This window comes from Schistocerca gregaria, chromosome 1 (assembly GCF_023897955.1).
Source record: "Schistocerca gregaria isolate iqSchGreg1 chromosome 1, iqSchGreg1.2, whole genome shotgun sequence".
Classification (NCBI taxonomy): Eukaryota; Metazoa; Arthropoda; class Insecta; order Orthoptera; family Acrididae; genus Schistocerca; species Schistocerca gregaria.
Genome location: NC_064920.1, coordinates 894,983,404 through 895,003,783, shown reverse-complemented (window position 1 = coordinate 895,003,783; position 20,380 = coordinate 894,983,404). Strand labels below are relative to the sequence as shown.

Below are 20,380 nucleotides of genomic sequence, written 5' to 3'. Positions count from 1 at the left end.
AGTAGCTGCCATCACCCTTCACAAACCGTAGGTGTCCTTAAGACCTTAGTGCACAGGGGACACTGTATACCTGACAATGATAATTTGCCAGAAGAGCTCACACACCTCAAGAGTATTTTCACAGCGAATGGATACTCCTAGCAAAAAATTCGCAGAGCATTCAGTGTGAATTCTAGAACGCAAGTAAGTGATTTGGAAAAAAGAGAGTAATACCTTAGATAAGAACGTTTTTGCTATATGTGGCTGCTCTTTCCACGAAGATAAGCCTTATCCTCGAGAAACTCCACGTTAAGGTGTCGTTCCGGCCTCCTACGCAGATTTTGAGCCTTGCCAGGCTCTATGAAAAATTATATACATATTGCTTCATACGGCGGGTGTGTGTCAGTATCCTTGCAGGAATTGTGATAGGTCGTATGACAGGCACCGTTCATGAGAAGTGTGTGGAGCACCGGGGATACCCACACTTACTACATCCAGACAAGTCAGTTGTGGCAGAACATTGTGTAGATACAGGTCATTTGATGAACTACAGTGATGTGAAGATTTTAACATTCACCTCTTCCTTTTGGGAGTCTCTTTTCAAGAAGCCATAGAAATTAGATTAACCAATAACTTAATGAATAGAGATAATGATTTTAATTTGGATAAGATGTGGAATCCGGATCTTGCTTTAATGAAGTTGCAGAGAAGTCGTCAAGGTGTTACCACCACGGAACACACATCAATAAACTTTTCACAATGGGGATTCACACTCATGTAGAATTATTTGAAAGACATGTTTATGCCAGTGACTGGCTGGTTCAAATGGCTCTGAGCACTATGGAACTTAACAACAGAGGTCAGCAGTCCCCTAAAACTTAGAACTACTTAAACCTAACTAACCTAAGAACATCACACACATCCAAGCCCGAGGCAGGATTCGAACCTGCAACCGTAGCAGTCGCACGGTTCTGGACTGAAGCGCCTAGAACAACTCGGCCACTGTGGCCAGCTACGCCAGTGACTGTCTAACTTTTTATTTCCAGCATTACGAACATATATAACAGCAAAAAATAACGACATGTAAATGTGTCAGCATGTATAAAGTTGACATGGCTTAAAGCCAAAACATCTGCACTTGATAATGGCCTAAGGCCGAAATTTGCAATAGTGGAAATAAAAAGTTTAACAGTCACTGGCGTAAACATGATGTCTTTCAAAAAATATATCACTAAGCAAATCGAATGTCTGAACGCTTTCACCATAGGTAACACATGTGTAATTGTATTTCCTTGCTGCTGACCAGCCTCTGAGACTAGCATGGGCAGTACAGCCATGGTGGAGTATATAAGACCGCACTTGGCACACTGACCATGTGTTTTCCTCCTTCCTACACCCCAACTCTTTCGCGAGACCCTCTCCCTCTCTATCTCTGTGTTCCCTCCTGCCTTTTCTTCCCTCTTCATCTCCTGTCCTGCCTGCCTCCTGCCTCTAAGTGCGCCCCTACCCCACTTTTACCCCTTCCTCCAATTTCCCCCACCCTCCCAACGCACCTTCCATCCCCTTCGACCTACAGACCCTCGGCAGGTCCCTACCAGCGGTTTTTTATTTTTTGTGAGCACTCCCTCGTTTCCAGTTTTTTTTAAGTGTCTCGCTCTGTGTGATTTTTTTACTTTGGCCGACTTTTAACTTGTGTTTGTTTCCAGAGTATTTTAAGTAACCAACGAGGCTGTGTTCTTTTAAGTTTATGTCGAATTTTTAACTGTCCTCCAGTGCATGTCCCCATGTGTATATTTTAACTTCCATTCTCTCCATTTCTGTGTTTTTATATCCCGTTTTTTCGCCCTTTTATGTGTGAGTTCCCTTTTGTTATATGTTTGTAAAGCGAGTTGGCTGAAGAGCAGTGCACTGTGCCACTGCCCATATGGGGCACTGACATTCTGGGCTTGTTATTGCCTTGGAAGGTACAGAATACAGTTAATTTTGGCCCGCTGCATACAATTCTGTTCATTGGATATGAAAACGGTCATTGTTGGCAGATTACACTTGGGGCCTGAAGATGACACCATTTGGTGTCAAAACTGGCAGCATGTTTTAAAAAGGATAAACGACGTTGGATTCAAATATAGCCGCTGGTTTTGATATCATTATTCTAGTATTCAGATGAAATACTTGGGTTTTTATGATTATATTTAAATGATCAGGTCGCTGAGGCATGCGAGTTTATCATTGAATACTACAACGTTGTATTAACAGATCTACAAGAATAAATTAAATATTTCAAAACAATTCATACTTCAAACTTTGTAGATATTACTTTGGAACCATTATACATTTAGAATAAGATACAAGAGTTTAAAATTTCAAATATTTGTACGAATGTATGCAAAGCTTTGCACGTCTTTTGCAGTTTCTCAGTGGCTGTAGCACAAGCTCAATCAAGGAAGGTCGTTCAACACTTTGGCTTGTGTTAAAAATATCTCAGATTGACTATGCAACAATAAGATCTCACAGATTTGGGGATCTCAGCATCTGAATCTAATTTGGCAAAACAACTAGACTTTGATAATGTGTTCAAACATTTGTTGAACGAAAGGCTCGCAAACTGCCATTGACAGTTTTATAGGCCAATGTGTTACTCTATACCGCCAATTGCACAACTAATGGTTTATTTGCGAATGTGCTGATGTCTGTTTGGTGTAATGTGTGGGCACAACAGTAACGAGCAGGGACAGAACACTTCATATCGCAGCGCTGCTGACACCAAACATTCGTCAGCATGCAAATCAGTATAATACTTAGAGTTTCCTTTTAAAGTGCATTCAAAGTAAATTTATCCAATTTAAAAATTAAAATTAAAAAGAGCGTACATATATTTCGCAACAATTCATTATTAAGTAGCATCTAAAGTCAAACTAGAAAACTCATTTGCAGAGATATCTGTCAAGCAGTCATACAGTTCCTTAACTGTGATGGTCTTGCGTCTATATCACTGCTTTCCAGACCAACATTTACTAAAGTACGATCTTCCAGTGGCACAAGTCTGCTACAAACTGTTTCCATCCTACAAAATTATTATAATTAAATATAATGAAAACTACATTTATATACATTATTTCAATTTGGAACTATCATCATTATAGCATAAATATGAGTGAAAATATGTGTGGAAATCAGAAATGTGAATCCAAAAAATGTTCTCTGGAAATAATTAGGTCAGTTCTGTAATCAGGAAGTCTGTATTTCAGCACTTTCGTAGAAGCATAGGGTTACGAACTTTAATATTCGAAACTAAGTAAACAAATTTCAAGGAAGCTATTCTCTGACTTAATATAAACTGACTTCAATACTTCATTGTTTACAGGGTGAGAATTACAACCAAAATAAAGTCACCTAAAATCTAAGTGACGAGCACTGGTTTTTGCATAGAAAATTAAGCATCTGCAGAAACTCTATTATTGATAAGAAATGTTTATGTTCATGTCCTCTATGGATCATAAAATTAGAAACTGTCATTCCGATACACCGGTATACAGAGTGTCCCAAGAAAAATGGTCAACATTGAGGGATATGACAGGAACGACCATTCGAACCAAAAATGTCTAGTAAATAGGGAATCCAAAATGCATGTGATAGGTGCTATGAGCACTTGTTCATCTTTGCTGCTGTGAAGCATATCTCTTCTACTGCACTTCAGAGTCATGTCTACTGGACATTTTTTCTTGTTTTGGTTCATACTACCACCTCACAAAATACGGAAGGCAAACAGCTTCAACTACAAGAAATTTGTTTCACAGTATCTATAATTAAGAAGTGTTCATAGGTTACAAGGTATGCATTTTAGAGCCCATGTTTACTGGACTTTTTTGTTTCGAATGATCGCTCCTGTGATATTCCTGAATTGACCATTTCTCCTGCAACACCCTGTATAAACTATCTGCATCATGTCGAAATACTTTGCGTAATTTCCTCGGGGGGCTTCTGTTTTCTAAATTCAACACAATGTCATGTCACAGACTGTATAATTCACTCGATTGTCTGTAATAGAAAATAACACTGCATGCAAGATGCGAACGAACTTTGTGCTATTAATAGTTGTAAGTAGGCTGTTTAGGTTTTTTTATTGGTGACGCCACATAGCGCTCTGTATGAAAATCACTGGCTGTGCCGTGTGCAGTCTGTGGCTGGTTGGCATTGTTGTAATACTCGCCATTGTAGTGTTGGGCATCGGCAGCTGGATGCTAACAGCGCGTAGCGTTGCGCAGTTGGAGGTGAGCCGTCAGCAGTGGTGGATGTGGGGAGAGAGATGGCGGAGTTTTGAAATTTGTAAGACTGGATGTCATGAACTGCTATATATATTATGACTATTAAGGTAAATACATTGTTTGTTCTCTATTAAAATCTTTCATTTGCTAACTATGCCTATCAGTAGTTAGTGCCTTGAGTAGTTTGAATCTTTTATTTAGCTGGCAGTAGTGGCGCTCGCTATATTGCAGTAGTTCGAGTAACGAAGATTTTTGGTGAGGTAAGTGATTTGTGAAAGGTATAGGTTATTGTTAGTCAGGGCCATTCTTTCATAGGGATTTTTGAAAGTCAGATTCCGTTGCGCTAAAAATATTGTGTATCAGTTTAAGCACAGTCGTGTATAAATTTTTCTAAGGGGACGTTTCATATGGCGACCCTTAGCCGAGGATACCTCACTGGAATCTTCTGATTTTTTTTTGTAGTATGTGTAGTTAGCGTAACCTTTGTTTATTGCTAGCGCGCAATTGTAGAGAGAATTTCCTCTGTAGTTTTAGTTTTTCATTGTTGTGCAGTAAAACAGTTGTGGCATGCATGTAGGTTTGCACCAATTATTTCGCAACTGCGCTTGCAATTAACTAGATATTATTTTCAGTGCTATGTTAATGTGTTCTCTTATTTTTGTTCTTCAAATTGTGTTTTTCTGTTTTGTCGTGTGAAATATTGTGACAATAATGGCGTGTGAAAAACGTAATACTAGGCTCCAAAGTAAACTGAGAAATGACAGTGAAGACGAAAGCAGTGTGTTAGCGTCACCATGTAATGAATTCACGAACGTTCAAAGTAGTAATTTGGTAATAGCGCATAGGGAAATGGAGCGGGCGGCAAATAATGGTGTAGGCAGTGAAATAATTAGTGAACAGGGAAGCATTATCGATCGATCGGTCGGCAACAGTTCGCCTCAGGATTCCGAAATCACAGGACACAATCTTGCAAATACTGTAGATTCAGATTTTGCGTCCTCACCGTTTTCTCAAATAAATCAAGACACATTTTCTGCTTTTCAAAATGCGAATATTGCCGGTTCTAATGCATTGCCGAAAAGCACTGAGGAACATGTTTCAGACACCAGTGCACTGTTAGTACAGTTAATGCAACAAATGGGACAAAGGCTACAAAAGTTACACACAATGCTTGAACAAAATCAGAAACAAATGGAACAAAATCTTCAAAAGTTAGACACAATGGAACAAAATCTTCAAAAGTTAGACACAATGGAACAAAATCTTCAAAAGTTGGACACAATGGAACAACACCAGAGACAAACACAGCAAAAACTTCAAAAGTTAGACACCACACTTGAACAGACACGTGTAGATTTAACTACTGAGTTGCATAACATAGAATAGAAATGCCAAAAAATCTGTAATGAGGTAAAAACACAAATTTGTGAGCATTTTCAACCTATTTTTTCGCGGCATGAAAATGCATTACAGAATCATGAAGCAGCCCTAAAAGAACTGCAAACTATTGTTCGTGAAAATCACGACACCTTGCAAGCTAAAATGGACTCAGTTGCATCCCTCGATTCGGTTACGCAACTTGCAAGAACTCAGGAAAACTTAAAGGACGCAGTAGATACGATTTCAACACAAATGAACACTCTGAAATTTGGTTCAGAAAAACACACTGAGGAAATAAGTACACTATCGGAGAAAGTAGCCGAACTTTCGGTTCAGTTCATTAACTTATCTGCAAAGGTAGATGATGATCTGAATAACTCAGAAGAGTGCGAACAAATTAGGAAATTCAAACAAAATCAGAATCAAATTAATACACAATACCAAAGAGAAATCCGGGAAGTGCAAGATCAGCTGACACAGGTAATACAAGAATTACGTATTTCAGAGGACACTGGCGCTCCAACACGGGAAGAGGGACATAAAAATACGGAACTGCCACAAAATAATAACACAGGGCATTTCGGAAATTGTGAAAGAAATTGGCAAGGTGCACCGAATTTTGAGATGAAACCGCCGACACGACGTAACAATGAACGATATGCTACCCGCCGACACGATGATTTTGACTATAAGCTGTTCATTACTGCACGTAAATTCAAAACATTTAAGAATTCTGGCAACGACATTCATCCACAAGCATGGCTCCTTCAATTCTCTCATTGTTTTCCTCCCAACTGGTCATTAGAGCACAGATTAGAATTTATGTGTGGCTACTTGGAGAATGAACCAGCTGTAAGAATGCGATCGGTCATTCACGATTGTCATAGTGAAGGAGAATTTTATCATGCCTTCCTCTCAGCATATTGGTCTCAAGCTACACAAGACCGAGTAAAACATAGCATCATAATGATGAAACATTTTGAACAATCTGAATTTTCCAGTCTTGTCAAATATTTTGAAGACATGTTACATAAGAATCAGTATCTTTCAAACCCATACAGTCCGTCAGAAGTCATCCGCATTTGCTTAATGAAATTGCCTAAATATTTACGGCATATTATTTTGGCAGGCCGTTGCAAAGACGACATTGAAGCTTTTCAGGGACTCTTACAAGAATTAGAAATTGACACTGACAATCGCGGAACGCGAAAACAGGAACACAATAATTACAGGTCACATCCGTCGCAATTCCGCGATGAAAGAAATAATAACTGGACATGACAAGGCTATTCTCACAATACAAATCGTGACCAAACCAGACACCACCCGTATGACAACCGTTGGCAGAGTAGTAATAGTTACAGAGAAAGATCGCATTTCCGTAGTATTGAATATGACAGAGATAACCATAGAAACAGACAATATGGCAACCAGAACTATTATTTTCACGGGAGACAGAATAATTTAAGACGCAGCGGTCCAGCGCGCAGTTACGATTCAGTGAGAAATTCACCACCACGTGACCGACAAGAAAGAAACTATGGAATCTACCAACATGATGACAGACGATATGATCCTAACGACAGACCTGAATTGCATCAGAACTGGCGGGATTCAGACAGGGCGGGGCCCTCTCGTCAAGGTGAATTTGTAGAAGTTAGGTCCCCTAATCCCAATAACGACGCGCGCCAACAAAGAAACAGACAATGACTCGCACCGCAGGCAGTCGCGTGCGCCGGCCGGCTCTGAGAAAAATAACATTGACGCTAACCTTGAGAAAAATTCCAGTATTCTTTACCGACGTATATCGCATGATACACTCCTGGAAATGGAAAAAAGAACACATTGACACCGGTATGTCAGACCCACCATACTTGCTCCGGACACTGCGAGAAGGCTGTACAAGCAATGATCACACGCACGGCACAGCGGACACACCAGGAACCGCGGTGTTGGCCGTCGAATGGCGCTAGCTGCGCAGCATTTGTGCACCGCCGCCGTCAGTGTCAGCCAGTTTGCCGTGGCATACGGAGCTCCATCGCAGTCTTTAACACTGGTAGCATGCCGCGACAGCGTGGACGTGAACCGTATGTGCAGTTGACGGACTTTGAGCGAGGGCGTATAGTGGGCAAGCGGGAGGCCGGGTGGACGTACCGCCGAATTGCTCAACAAGTGGGGCATGAGGTCTCCACAGTACATCGATGTTGTCGCCAGTGGTCGGCGGAAGGTGCACGTGCCCGTCGACCTGGGACCGGACCGCACCGACGCACGGATGCACGCCAAGACCGTAGGATCCCACGGAGTGACGTAGGGGACCGCACCGCCACTTCCCAGCAAATTAGGGACACTGTTGCTCCTGGGGTATCGGCGAGGACCATTCGCAACCGTCTCTATGAAGCTGGGCTACGGTCCCGCACACCGTTAGGCCGTCTTCCGCTCACGCCCCAACATCGTGCAGCCCGCCTCCAGTGGTGTCGCGACAGGCGTGAATGGAGGGACGAATGGAGACGTGTCGTCTTCAGCGATGAGAGTCGCTTCTGCCTTGGTGCCAATGATGGTCGTATGTGTGTTTGGCGCCGTGCAGGTGAGCGCCACAATCAGGACTGCATACGACCGAGGCACACAGGGCCAACACCCGGCATCATGGTGTGGGGAGCGATCTCCTACACTGGCCGTCCACCTCTGGTGATCGTCGAGGTGACACTGAATAGTGCACGGTACATCCAAACCGTCATCGAACCCATCGTTCTACCGTTCCTAGACCGGCAAGGGAACTTGCTGTTCCAACAGGACAATGCACGTCCGCATGTATCCCGTGCCACCCAACGTGCTCTAGAAGGTGTAAGTCAACTACCCTGGCCAGCAAGATCTCCGGATCTGTCCCCCATTGAGCATGTTTGGGACTGGATGAAGCGTCGTCTCACGCGGTCTGCACGTCCAGCACGAACGCTGGTCCAACTGAGGCGCCAGGTGGAAATGGCATGGCAAGCCGTTCCACAGGACTACATCCAGCATCTCTACGATCGTCTCCATGGTAGAATAGCAGCCTGCATTGCTGCGAAAGGTGGATATACACTGTACTAGTGCCGACATTGTGCATGCTCTGTTGCCTGTGTCTATGTGCCTGTGGTTCTGTCAGTGTGATCATGTGATGTATCTGACCCCAGGAATGTGTCAATAAAGTTTCCCCTTCCTGGGACAATGATTTCACGGTGTTCTTATTTCAATTTCCAGTAGTGTAATTGCATTCAAGTTCAAACTCTGAGTACTATAAAGGGTAAAAGATTACACCACATATCACATGCAAAATCGTTTATTGAAAGATAATCTGCTTTTTAACTTTGTCTTTGCCATAAAGCTGTTCACTTCACGTTACTAGTATGCTTTGTCACACTGAGAAACTGTTAACATGCAACAATGTTTTGAAGTTAACTATCCAGTGTAGAACCTAGGGAACATTTTTAAACAGAAATTACGAATGCATTGTTATAGTGAACAGACGACACAGTGTTGTTATTTGTATATTCTTGCTTGTTAGTTGCACCATTACGTGACGACTATAAGGCTTACATACTTAGAACGTATACTGTTAATGAGATTTTAATGCAACATTTTGATTTAGTTGAAAAGACATTCTTTATTTGAAGTACTTTCTGTGAGATTAAAGATGACTTAGCATTTGGTTTCTCTGATAGCTACACGATTATATCACGACACTACTAATATATGACACGATTTACATTGTTGCTTTTGCGGTGTATCTGTTTTATATCTGCACAGTTTTTCTGTATTATTCTGGAAAGTGAAACATGTTTTAGTAGTAACTTTTGTGGTATAGCTACAATGAGACAGCCTTTATCGTAGCACAACAATACGTTACAGTACAGTACTTACTTCATCACGGCAATAAGCGTAGTAACTACGACATCTATACGCAAATCATTTCACTTTTGTTTATCGTGAGGTAAGTACATTGACTTATGCAGAACTTAGCTTTCGGAGGACGATAACTACGACACTTCCACAGAGATTATCTTACAACAAGACACACAGTTTAGCGCTACAGTACATGTATTTGAGTGATTAATATTGTATTTAAATATTTATTTTTAAAGATATTTGATGTACAATGATACAAAGGTTTTCCGTGATACATTGCATTCCATTGCTGTAATCTGTAACACTTGAGGATATAATTACATTAATCCTCAGGGGGGTACACGCTTACTTTGTATACCATGTGTTTGGCAAGCACAAGGAGCCCTAGCTAATATGGTATTTGCTTATACAACTTTACACATCGGTAACATATTTATCTAACACATAAATTACACAGCTATCTGAACATGTAACTGAGATACAAACATTTTTTTTACTACATCAGTGACACATGTTTGCGTAATTACACTGTTGGATAACTTCACACTTACGAAATTGTATTTTGTCTGTACTTTGTGAACTGTTCATATTTTTTCGGAACCATTGTGATACTATGAGAGCTTTGAATGACATATTTGGTATGGGATCATGATTTTTAAAGTACGTTTGAGGTAGATGACACTTTTGAAATGAGCAGAGAATTTTTTTTAGGTTTTGAAATTATTGGAGGAAGCTACGACGATTTTGAGAATTTGACTGAGGTGTTATGATGTTATTATTACGATGACTGTGTGTATTATGCTGTTGCGGTATGTTTATGATCAATAAGCTGATGCTGTATGAGTTATTTGATTATGCTACATATCTGTCATGATGAAATATTGAAGAAATGTCGACGAATAAGGTAAGGAATAAAGAGTAGTGGTTAGGAACTCTGGTTTGTGAAAAAGGTTGTTGGAAACCAAGAATCGTACTTTAAGAGTTATGAAATGTATGTAAATGCGTGAATGTATTACATTGCCGACGAAAATTTTTTGGACACTGTTATATCAATAGGAATTTGTTTCTACATATTTGTAACGCAAATTCTTGACCTGTGAATTTTTTTTATATGAGACTGTCACTGTAGGCGAAACTGCTGTCGTAAATTTTTCAGTAAGAAAGGTAAGTGGCCACCTGCACGTAATGCGTCATGGGCACCCAGCTGTGCGACAGTCGCCTGGGAAAAAAGCCATTAGTGTCTGCCTTTCAGAGGCACAGGTAAAAAAAAAAGGGGGCCATTATCCTCGCTATTGACATTTCTTTGTAGAAAGCGTCGCAAATACGACACGCTCAAACTTGAAAACATCTGATTACACTTTGGAGTTCTTAATTTATGATATTTACTGAAATTAAATGATGAGAAACATTCCATGTCTATTGTCTTGCTAGTTGGAAGATTGTTTACTGCATTATGAAATGACTTATGGCTAGCGAATGACGTTCCACGCCTTGCTTCGCCTATTTTGTTTAATATCTAGTTTCTAGCTACACTGCGGCATTGGTTACAATAAAATTTAATGGATGTACTAATATAGATATTTTATGCCTACAGATATAGTAAATAATAACTTTATGATGTAATTAAAAAAACGAAGGAGCACAAAAAGACTTCCCTTCACAGGAACTGCATACATAATTTTCTTTTCAATTACTTGGTAATTTTTATGGTAGAATAAGTTGTGGTGCACCACTTTAATTATATAGACATTAAGATGTGAATTGACATCTCCCTTTTCTGCATTGTTGTCTTTACTGTAATATCTTTTCTGCTTGAGCTTTGTCATGTTTAGTTATAAGCTGTTGCATTTGCTTCTGCTGTGTGCCAGGCATAGTGCTGCTGAATTTCTTTTTGTATTACTCTGTTAAGCCAGTTTTATTACAGATTTATTTTTCTTGTTTGCTGTGCATTGCCTTATATTAGTTTTAATATTGCTGCTTCTTTGACAACTTCCATTTTATTTCATTGTTGTTTTTGTATTAATTATTTTCTGCTGCTGCATTGCCTCATCCCTTAGTTTAGCATCTGAGCTCAGTAGCTTTAAGTTAGCTTAAGAGGGGGTAGACTATATAAGAAACTAACTATGATGAATTGGAAGAAAAGCATTGAGAAGCTATAAGAAAATGGTTTGGGCAAAAAAAAGGTGTACAGTGGAGAAAAACTATTTTTGAAAGAGGATGTGATCAGAATACAGAAAGCATGCTTGGATAGGATTTTTTTTGGCTGGAGCAAATGTTGAAATAAGAGGGACGATCTATGGTATGAAGTTTTGGGTTGGATTGCAGTACCAAATGTTACCCTGAAAACAAACCCTGTCCTTTCCTTTTGTGTAATCCCACTATGCTTTTGTGTACCCTTGTGTATTTATTTTCTTCCTGTCTCTGTGTGCTGTTTCATAGAATTTTTTCTGTTCTAATACTAAGTTACATTCACTATGATGAGGAATACTGTTATCCTCAAATATAATTTGCATCAATAATATGTCGACATTATTTTTTCTATTTTGTTTTAATGCTCATGTATGAAGTTGATGTTTCAAAAGTTATTCTGATCTTTTATGTATTTACTTATGTCATAATTCCTGTAACACTGATGTATATGTTATTTCGATTCTTTTGTAAAGCCTGTATTACTGCAAATGTTATCTGTACTATTATGTTCTTTAATGATATACTTTGTACCTTTGTTATTGTATTCTCATGTTATAAAATTGTAATTGACACCTGTTCATCAAATTAAGTAACTTGTAAGTTACATTTCACTGCACACATATCTGTTGGTCATAGTATATGGACAATATGTGAGAAGTAGGGACTGATAGTGTTTGCACGTGTGTTAATAATTCAGTAAGGGACTGGATAACAGCATTGCTGGTTCTTAGGACATTTCAAAAACAATTTTTGTGAGTGCACAAGTGGTGGTTATGGACTTATCCGCAAGACTCTTCAGTGGTGATTGTGCGCTTGCACAGTCAAACAGATGGCTGCTGGCCATCTCTACAAGGACTACAGTGGGTCTACACCTTTGATGACCCACCAATACCATTATTTCTACAAGGACTGCAGTGGGTCTGCACCTCTTGTGGCCCACCAATACCGTAATCTCTACCAGGACTACAATGGGTCTACTTTGTGACGACCTACCTACCAATATTCTTTAAAACTTCGACTGACTCTGCTGTGGGTTTGCTCTGTTGTGGTCCATTACCTGTCTGCATGTCAAGAGTCAGCACTGTCTTTCCGTTGGAAGGACAACACTGCTTCTTCAAGACTGCATGGAAATCCAATACTTCTGTGTGCATTTTCTTTTACTGCTGAGACATTGAGCAAAAACACTGCTATTTTACTGTGATGAACGATCAGGACTGTCTTTATGGACTGTGAGAAAATTTTAGCTTTTGACCAACATTGTATCGATAAGTGTGTGCATTTCATTTCTTTGTTATTGTAATTATGAAAAAAAAATTTAAAATCTGTATTGGCCACTGCCCAAAACAATTTGTAAATTTTTTTGTGGGGAGCATGGGGGCTATGTAAGTAGGCAATTTAGGTTTTTTTATTGGTGACGCCACATAGCGCTCTGTATGAAAATCACTGGCTGTGCCGTGTGCAGTCTGTCGCTGGTTGGCATTGTTGTACTACTCGCCATTGTAGTGTTGGGCAGCGGCAGCTGGATGCTAACAGCGCGTAGCGTTGGGCAGTTGGAGGTGAGCCGCCAGCAGTGGTGGATGTGGGGAGAGAGATGGCAGAGTTTTGTAATTTGTAAGACTGGATGTCATGAACTGCTATATATATTATGACTATTAAGGTAAATACATTGTTTGTTCTCTATTAAAATCTTTTATTTGCTAACTATGCCTATCAGTAGTTAGTGCCTTGAGTAGTTTGAATCTTTTATTTAGCTGGCAGTAGTGGCGCTCGCTATATTGCAGTAGTTCGAGTAACGAAGATTTTTGGTGAGGTAAGTGATTTGTGAAAGGTATAGGCTATTGTTAGTTAGGGCCATTCTTTCGTAGGGATTTTTGAAAGTCAGATTCCGTTGCGCTAAAAATATTGTGTGTCAATTTAAGCACAGTCGTGAATAAATTTTTCTAAGGGGACGTTTCATAGTGGCTAGACAATATACACATTTGTATTACTGTGTGTTCTGATTCATCCTACTGCACCATAAACAACTATTAGTACGTTCGAATTTCGTCAGCAGTATCTCGTATGATAGATACTACAAATTGCAGTTGTGGGAGTATGTTTAGTGTTTAATAAGAAATTATGGGGGATCGAAAGAAAAGATATGAAACCTTATTCAAAAGTAATCACCGGAGACTTAAGTATAACTATCCCACTGTTTCACGTGCTGGAGGATTGCCAGTTCCCAGAATTCCCGTGGCTGTGACAGAAGCCAGCTCTCCATTGTGTCCTTCAATTCGTTGTCCGAGTTGATGCGCTTCGCATGGAGATGTTTTCTGGGCGACCAAACGCATAGAAGTCGCGAGGCGACAGTTCCTGGCTGTAGGGTGGATGCTCAAGCTTCTCCCACTTCAATTTTGCCATTACATTTTGTGTAGTCTTGGAGACGCGTGTTATTGCCGAGCAGAATCACTCCCTCCCTGAGCAATTCAGGCCATTTACTCGTGATGGACTTGACTAGGCTACGGGGTGTCTCATAGTGCACGTCGCTGCCAAGCCTCGCGGGACTAGCCGAGCGGTCTACGGCACTACAGTCACGGACTATGCGGCTGGTGCCGGAGGAGGTTCGAGTCCTCCCTTGGGCATGGTTGTGTGTGTCTATCCTTAGGATAATTTAGGTTAAGTAGTGTGTAAGCTTAGGGACAGATGACCTTAGCAGTTAAGTCCCATAAGATTTCACACACATTTGAACATTTTTTTTTATTTTCATTTTTTTTCGCTGCCAATGGTCTTTCCGTGCTCAGGGAATGCTATGAGTATTGTATTTCAACGTCGAAAAAGACGGTGAGCATCACCCTGCATACTTAAGACAAAGCTTTGAAGCTTGTAGAGGAAGGTGACGACACTACATCTGCACACTTAAATGTCTCACTACGTCATCCCAAAGTGGCATAAGTAAATTCCAACCCATCTAATTGTCACGACGTTTTGTATCTTTACATTTGAACACTCCTCATATTTATCCTATATTTCATCCAAAAAAGTATTTTTTTTACAATATTCCCCGAAATGTGTTATGTTCAAACAATATCAAACCTCCTTTAAAATGACAATAAATTTGGACTCTGTATTTGGGGATGGGGCCCAGACATACAGTGGCTCTCAGCAGCCATGGGCAAGAATGCAACAGTGTTCCTGTGAAGTACAAAGGACACGCGGAGATGACGACTGTTTAAACTATTTCGCACAATAATGTAAATATCTTTATGTTTAATCGAAACAGAAGTCACGATGCTACAGATTATGAAATACTTCTGTACAATGCTACTGTAAAAAAATATTGTTTCGTAAATGAGTTGGGCATCTAGTGGAAAATAGTGAATACCGGTCGACGTGTATCACTACCTCCGCACCCGGTGTCGTCCGTGACATCTATCGAGTTACAATGCGCGTGCAGTAAATGCGTGGTGATGAGGCTGGCAGAGTTACCGCTGGCAGGCTGAAGGGGTCGCAGCTGAGCACGATCTTGGCGGCGGCGTCCGTGACGGCGCTCCAGCGGCAGGCGTAAGCGCCCTGGAAGTAGTTGGGGTACAGCGGCGAAAAGAGGATGTAGGTGGAGCCCACGGCCACCTGCTGGTACAGGTCGCAGCCGGTGAAGTTCTGGCCGCGTGCCGCACCCGCCACCGCCGCCACCACCACCAGCCACAGCGCCTCTCGCATTCTGCAACAGCCCAACCTCCACTGCTGCATCTCCTCAATGTCCTCCGCCTTAATGTCTATACAATGGGTCACACCTCCAAACGAAATTCCGTTTATAAACCCTAGAAATTTAGCGCGGTTGTCTCGTGCGCTACGGTATGGTATTGCTGTGACTAGGAATACAGGGCGTTACAAAAAAGATACGGCCAAACTTTCAGGAAACATTCCTCACACACAAATAAAGAAAATATGTTATGTGAACATGTGTCCGGAAACGCGTACTTACCATGTTAGAGCTCATTTTATTACTTCTCTTCAAATCACATTAATCATGGAATGGAAACACACAACAACAGAACGTACCAGCGTGATTTCAACCACTTTGTTACAGGAATGTTCAAAATGTCCTCCGTTAGCGAGGATAGATGCATCCACCCTCCGTCGCATGGAATCCGTGGTGCACTAATGCAGCCCTGGAAAATGGCGTATTGTATCACAGTCGTCCGCAATACAAGCACGAAGAATCTCTACATTTGCTACCGGGGTTGCGTAGACAAGAGCTTTCAAATGCCCCCATCAATGAAAGTCAAGAGGGTTGAGGTCAGGAGAGCGTGGAGGCCAGGGAATTGGTCCGCCTCTACCAATCCATCGGTCACCGAATCTGTTGTTGAGAAGCGTACGAACACTTCGACTCAAATGTGCAGGAGCTCCATCGTGCATGAACCACATGTTGTGTCGTACCTGTAAAGTCACATGTTCTAGCAGCACAGGTAGAGTATCCCATATGAAATCATGATAACGTGTTCCATTGAGCGTAGGTGGAAGAACATGGGACCCAATCAAGACATCGCCAACAAAGCCTGCCCAAACTTTCACAGAAAATCTGTGTTGATGACGTGATTGCACAACTGCGTCAACTCGTCAGCCCACACATGTTGATTGTGAAAATTTACAACTTGATCACGTTGCAATGAAGAGAACATTTGCACTGAAATGATGATTGACACTTTGTTGGATGAACCATTCGCAGAAGTGTACCAGTGGAGGCCAATCAGCTTCTGATAGTGCCTGCACACGCAGTACATGGTACGGAAACAACTGATTCTCCCGTAGCACTCTCCATACAGTGACGTGGTCAATGTTACCTTGTACAGCAGCAACTTCTCTGACGCTGACATTAGGGTTATCGTCAACTGCACGAAATATACCCTCGTCCATTGCAGGTGTCCTCTTCTTTCTAGGTCTTCCCCAGTCGCGAGTCATAGGTTGGAATGTTCCGTGATCCCTAAGACGCCGATCAATTGCTTCGAAGGTCTTACTGTCGGGACACCTTCGTTCTGGAAATCTGTCTCGATAGAAACGTACCGCACCAGGCAATTTCCCGTGCTAATCCATGCATCAAATGGGCATCTGCCAACTCCGCAGTTGTAAACATTGCACTGACTGCAAAACCACGTTCGTGATGAACACTAACCTGTTGATGCTACTTACTGATGTGCCTGAGCAATGACTCGCATGTCAACACAAGCACCGAAGTCAACATTACCTTCTTTCAATTGGGCCAACTGGCGGTGAATCGAGGAAGTACAGTACATACTGACGAAACTAAAATGAGCTCTAACATAAAAAATTAAGCGTTTCCGGACACATGTCCACATAACATCTTTTCTTTATTTGTGTGTGAGGAATGTTTCCCCAAAGTTTGGCCGTACCTTTTTGTGACACCCTGTATACCGGGTGATAAAAAAAGTTCACAAAATGCCCGACAGATGGCGCTGGACAGCAAGTGCTACCGTGACAGGTGAGAGGTACGCCGATATGTTACAGAATCGCATCATCCTCAGTCTGGCTGATAAACACCTGCTGGAACGTATGCTGTTTAAGCAGGATGGCGCTCCACCCCATATTGCTAGACGCGTGAAAGATCTCTTGCGCGCGTCGTTTGGTGATGATCGTGTGCTCAGCCGCCATTTTCGTCATGCTTGGCATCCCAGGTCCCCAGACCTCAGTCTGTGCTATTATTAGCTTTGGGGTTACTTGAAGTCGCTAGTGTATCGTGATCGACCGTCATCTCTAGGGATGCTGAAAGACAACATCCGACGCCAATGCCTCACCGTAACTCCGGACATGCCTTACAGTGGTGTTCACAACATTATTCCTCGTCTACAGCTGTTGTTGAGGAATGATGGTGGACATATTGAGCATTTCCTGTAAAGAACATCATCTTTGCTTTGTCTTATTTTATTATGCTAATTATTGCTATTCTGATCAGATGAAGCACCATCTCTCGAACATTTTTTGAACTTTTGTATTTTTTTGGTTCTAATAAAAACCCATGTCATTCCAAGCATGTATGTCAATTTGTACCTCTCTATCTACATTATTCCGTGATTTATTCAGTTTTCAAATTTATACTGACTTTTTGATCATCCGGTACAAGATTTAAAAAGACATGCCGTGAAAACTACAACACATACAGAAAATAGACACATATCTGTGGACAGAGAATCGCTCCAAGTTCTTAACTCACATCACTGGTACTCAATATGGGCTTCGTTTGTGAAGCGGCTAACGTCAATACGGTAGAAAAACTCTTGCGATACACGTGTCAACTAATCGTTGTGAACGACCACATTAATCATTCTTCCGTTAAATCTTCCAAATTAAGTGGCAGTGGACGTAGAAACACATGATCTTTGACATAACCAAATCAGAAGAAATCACTTGGAGATAAGACAGATGACCGTGGTGGCCTCTGAGGACGAGAGTTGTGATGGGAAGGACGTCCAGTCCAGTTCGTCACTTAGGTAATCGCAGAAATACTCTACTGACCATTAAAATTGCTACACCACGAATATAACGTGCTACAAACGCGAAATTTAACCGACAGGAAGAAGATGCTGTGATATGCAAATGATTAGCTTTTCAGAGCATTCACACACGGTTGGCGCCGATGGCGAAAACTACAACGTGGTGACATGAGGAAAGTTTCCAACCGATTTTTCATACACAAGCAGCAGTTGATCGGCGTTGTCTGGTGAAACGTTGTTGTGATGCCTCGTCTAAGGAGGAGAAATGCGTACCACCACGATTCCAACTTTGATAAAGGTCGGATTGTAGCCTATCGCGATTGCGGTTTATCGTATCGCGACATTGTTGCTCGTGTTGGTCGAGATCCAATGGCTGTTAGCAGAATAACACCACGTGCCACAATCGAATGACAATAAGCAAAGTACACAACTTTACGTGCTGAACTATCATTTATTCAGATACTGGTCCAATGGCAAATAAAGCAGGATTTACTGTTTGAACAAGGTCCTGGATGTGGGTGGGCTTTGCACGATAGTTTACTATCTATCTGAACGCCTAGAGATTTGAACTGTTCACTCTCACTAATCATATACTACTGGCCATTAAAATTCCTATACCAAGAAGAAATGCAGATGATAAACGGGTCTTCAATGGACAAATACATTGTACTAGAAATGACATGTGATTACATTATCACGCAATTTGGGTGCATAGGCCCTGAGAAATCAGTACCCAGAACAATCACCTCTGGCCGTAATAACGGCCTTGATACGCCTGGGCATTGAGCCAAACAGAACTTGAATGGTGTGTACAGGTACAGCTACCCATTAAGCTTCAACACGATACCACAGTTCATCAAGAGTAGCGAATGGCGTATTGCGACGAGCCAGTTGCTCGGCCGCCATTGACCAGACGTTTTCAGTTGATGAGAGATCTGGAGAATGTGCTGGCCAAGGTAGTAGTCGAACATTTTCTCTATCCAGAACGGCCCGTACAGGACCTGCAACATGCTGTCGTGCATTATCCTGCTGAAATGTATGGTTTCACAGGGATCGAATGGAGGGTAGACCCACGGGTCTTAACACATCTGAAATGTAACGTTCACTGTTCAAAGTGCCGTCAATGCGAACAAGAGGTGACCGAGACGTGTAACCAATGGCACCCCATACCACCACGCTGGGTGATACGCCACTATGGCGATGACGAATACACGCTTCCAATGTGCGTTCACCGCAATGTCGCCAAACACGGATGCGACCATCATGATGCTGTAAACAGAACCTGGAGTCATCCAAAATAATGACGTTTTGCCATTCGTGCACCGAGGTTCGTCATTGAGTACACCATCGCAGGCGCTCCTGTGTGTGATACAGCGTCAAGGGTAACCGCAGCCATGGTCTCCAAGCTGATAGTCCATGCTGCTGCAAACGTCGTAGAACTGTTCGTGCAGATGGTTGTTGTCTTGCAAACGTCTCCGTCCGTTGACTCAGGGATCGAGACGTGGCTGCACGACCCGTTATAGCCGTGCGGATAAGATGCCTGTAATCTCGACTGCTAGTGATGCGAGGCCGTTAGAATCCAGCACGGCGTTCCGTATTACCCTCCTGAACCCATTGATTCCATATTCTGCTGACAGTCATTGAATCTCGACCAACGCGAGCAGAAATATCGCGATACGATAAACCGCAATCGCGATAGGCTACAATCCGACCTTGATCAAAGTCGGAAACGTGATGGTACGCATTTCTCCTCCTTACACGAGGCATCACAACAAAGTTTCACCAGGCAACGCCGGTCAACCGCGGTTTGTGTACGAGAAATGGGTGGGAAACTTTCCTCATGTCAGCACGTTGTAGGTGTCACCACCGGCGCCAACCATGTGTGAACCCTCTGAAAAGCTTATGATTTGGATATCGCAGCATCTTCTTCCTGTCAATTAAATTTCGCGTCAATAGCACGTCATCTTCGTGGTGTAGCAATTTTAATGACCAGTAGTGTAGCAGCAGTGACATTAGTGTGACCACCGCCTATGTCTGATGTCACTCACAGACGGCAGGTGGCAGCACTAGGAGCAGCGTGTATTTAAAGCCTGTCAGAATGTGGGAGTGGGGGGGGGGGGGGGGGAGTGCATTTGTTGTGAGAACGGAAAGAGCATAATCATTAGCTCTCTGGCTGGGGTGCAAGCGTTTCCGAAACGACTG

The 20,380-nt window shown here is 42.0% G+C and overlaps 1 protein-coding gene across 5 annotated transcripts in view; it reads right to left on the bottom strand.

Annotated features, from left to right (window-relative positions):
- Positions 1-20,380, bottom strand: part of LOC126274026 (venom serine protease-like) — a 248,042-nt gene that overhangs the window by 107,912 nt on the left and 119,750 nt on the right. For all 5 annotated transcript variants that reach the window (XM_049977078.1, XM_049977076.1, XM_049977079.1 and 2 more), the window contains one exon: positions 15,159-15,390. In XM_049977078.1, the coding sequence (XP_049833035.1) occupies positions 15,159-15,389 (231 nt within the window). In that variant the 5' untranslated portion in view covers position 15,390. The remainder of the gene's footprint in view (positions 1-15,158; positions 15,391-20,380) is intronic.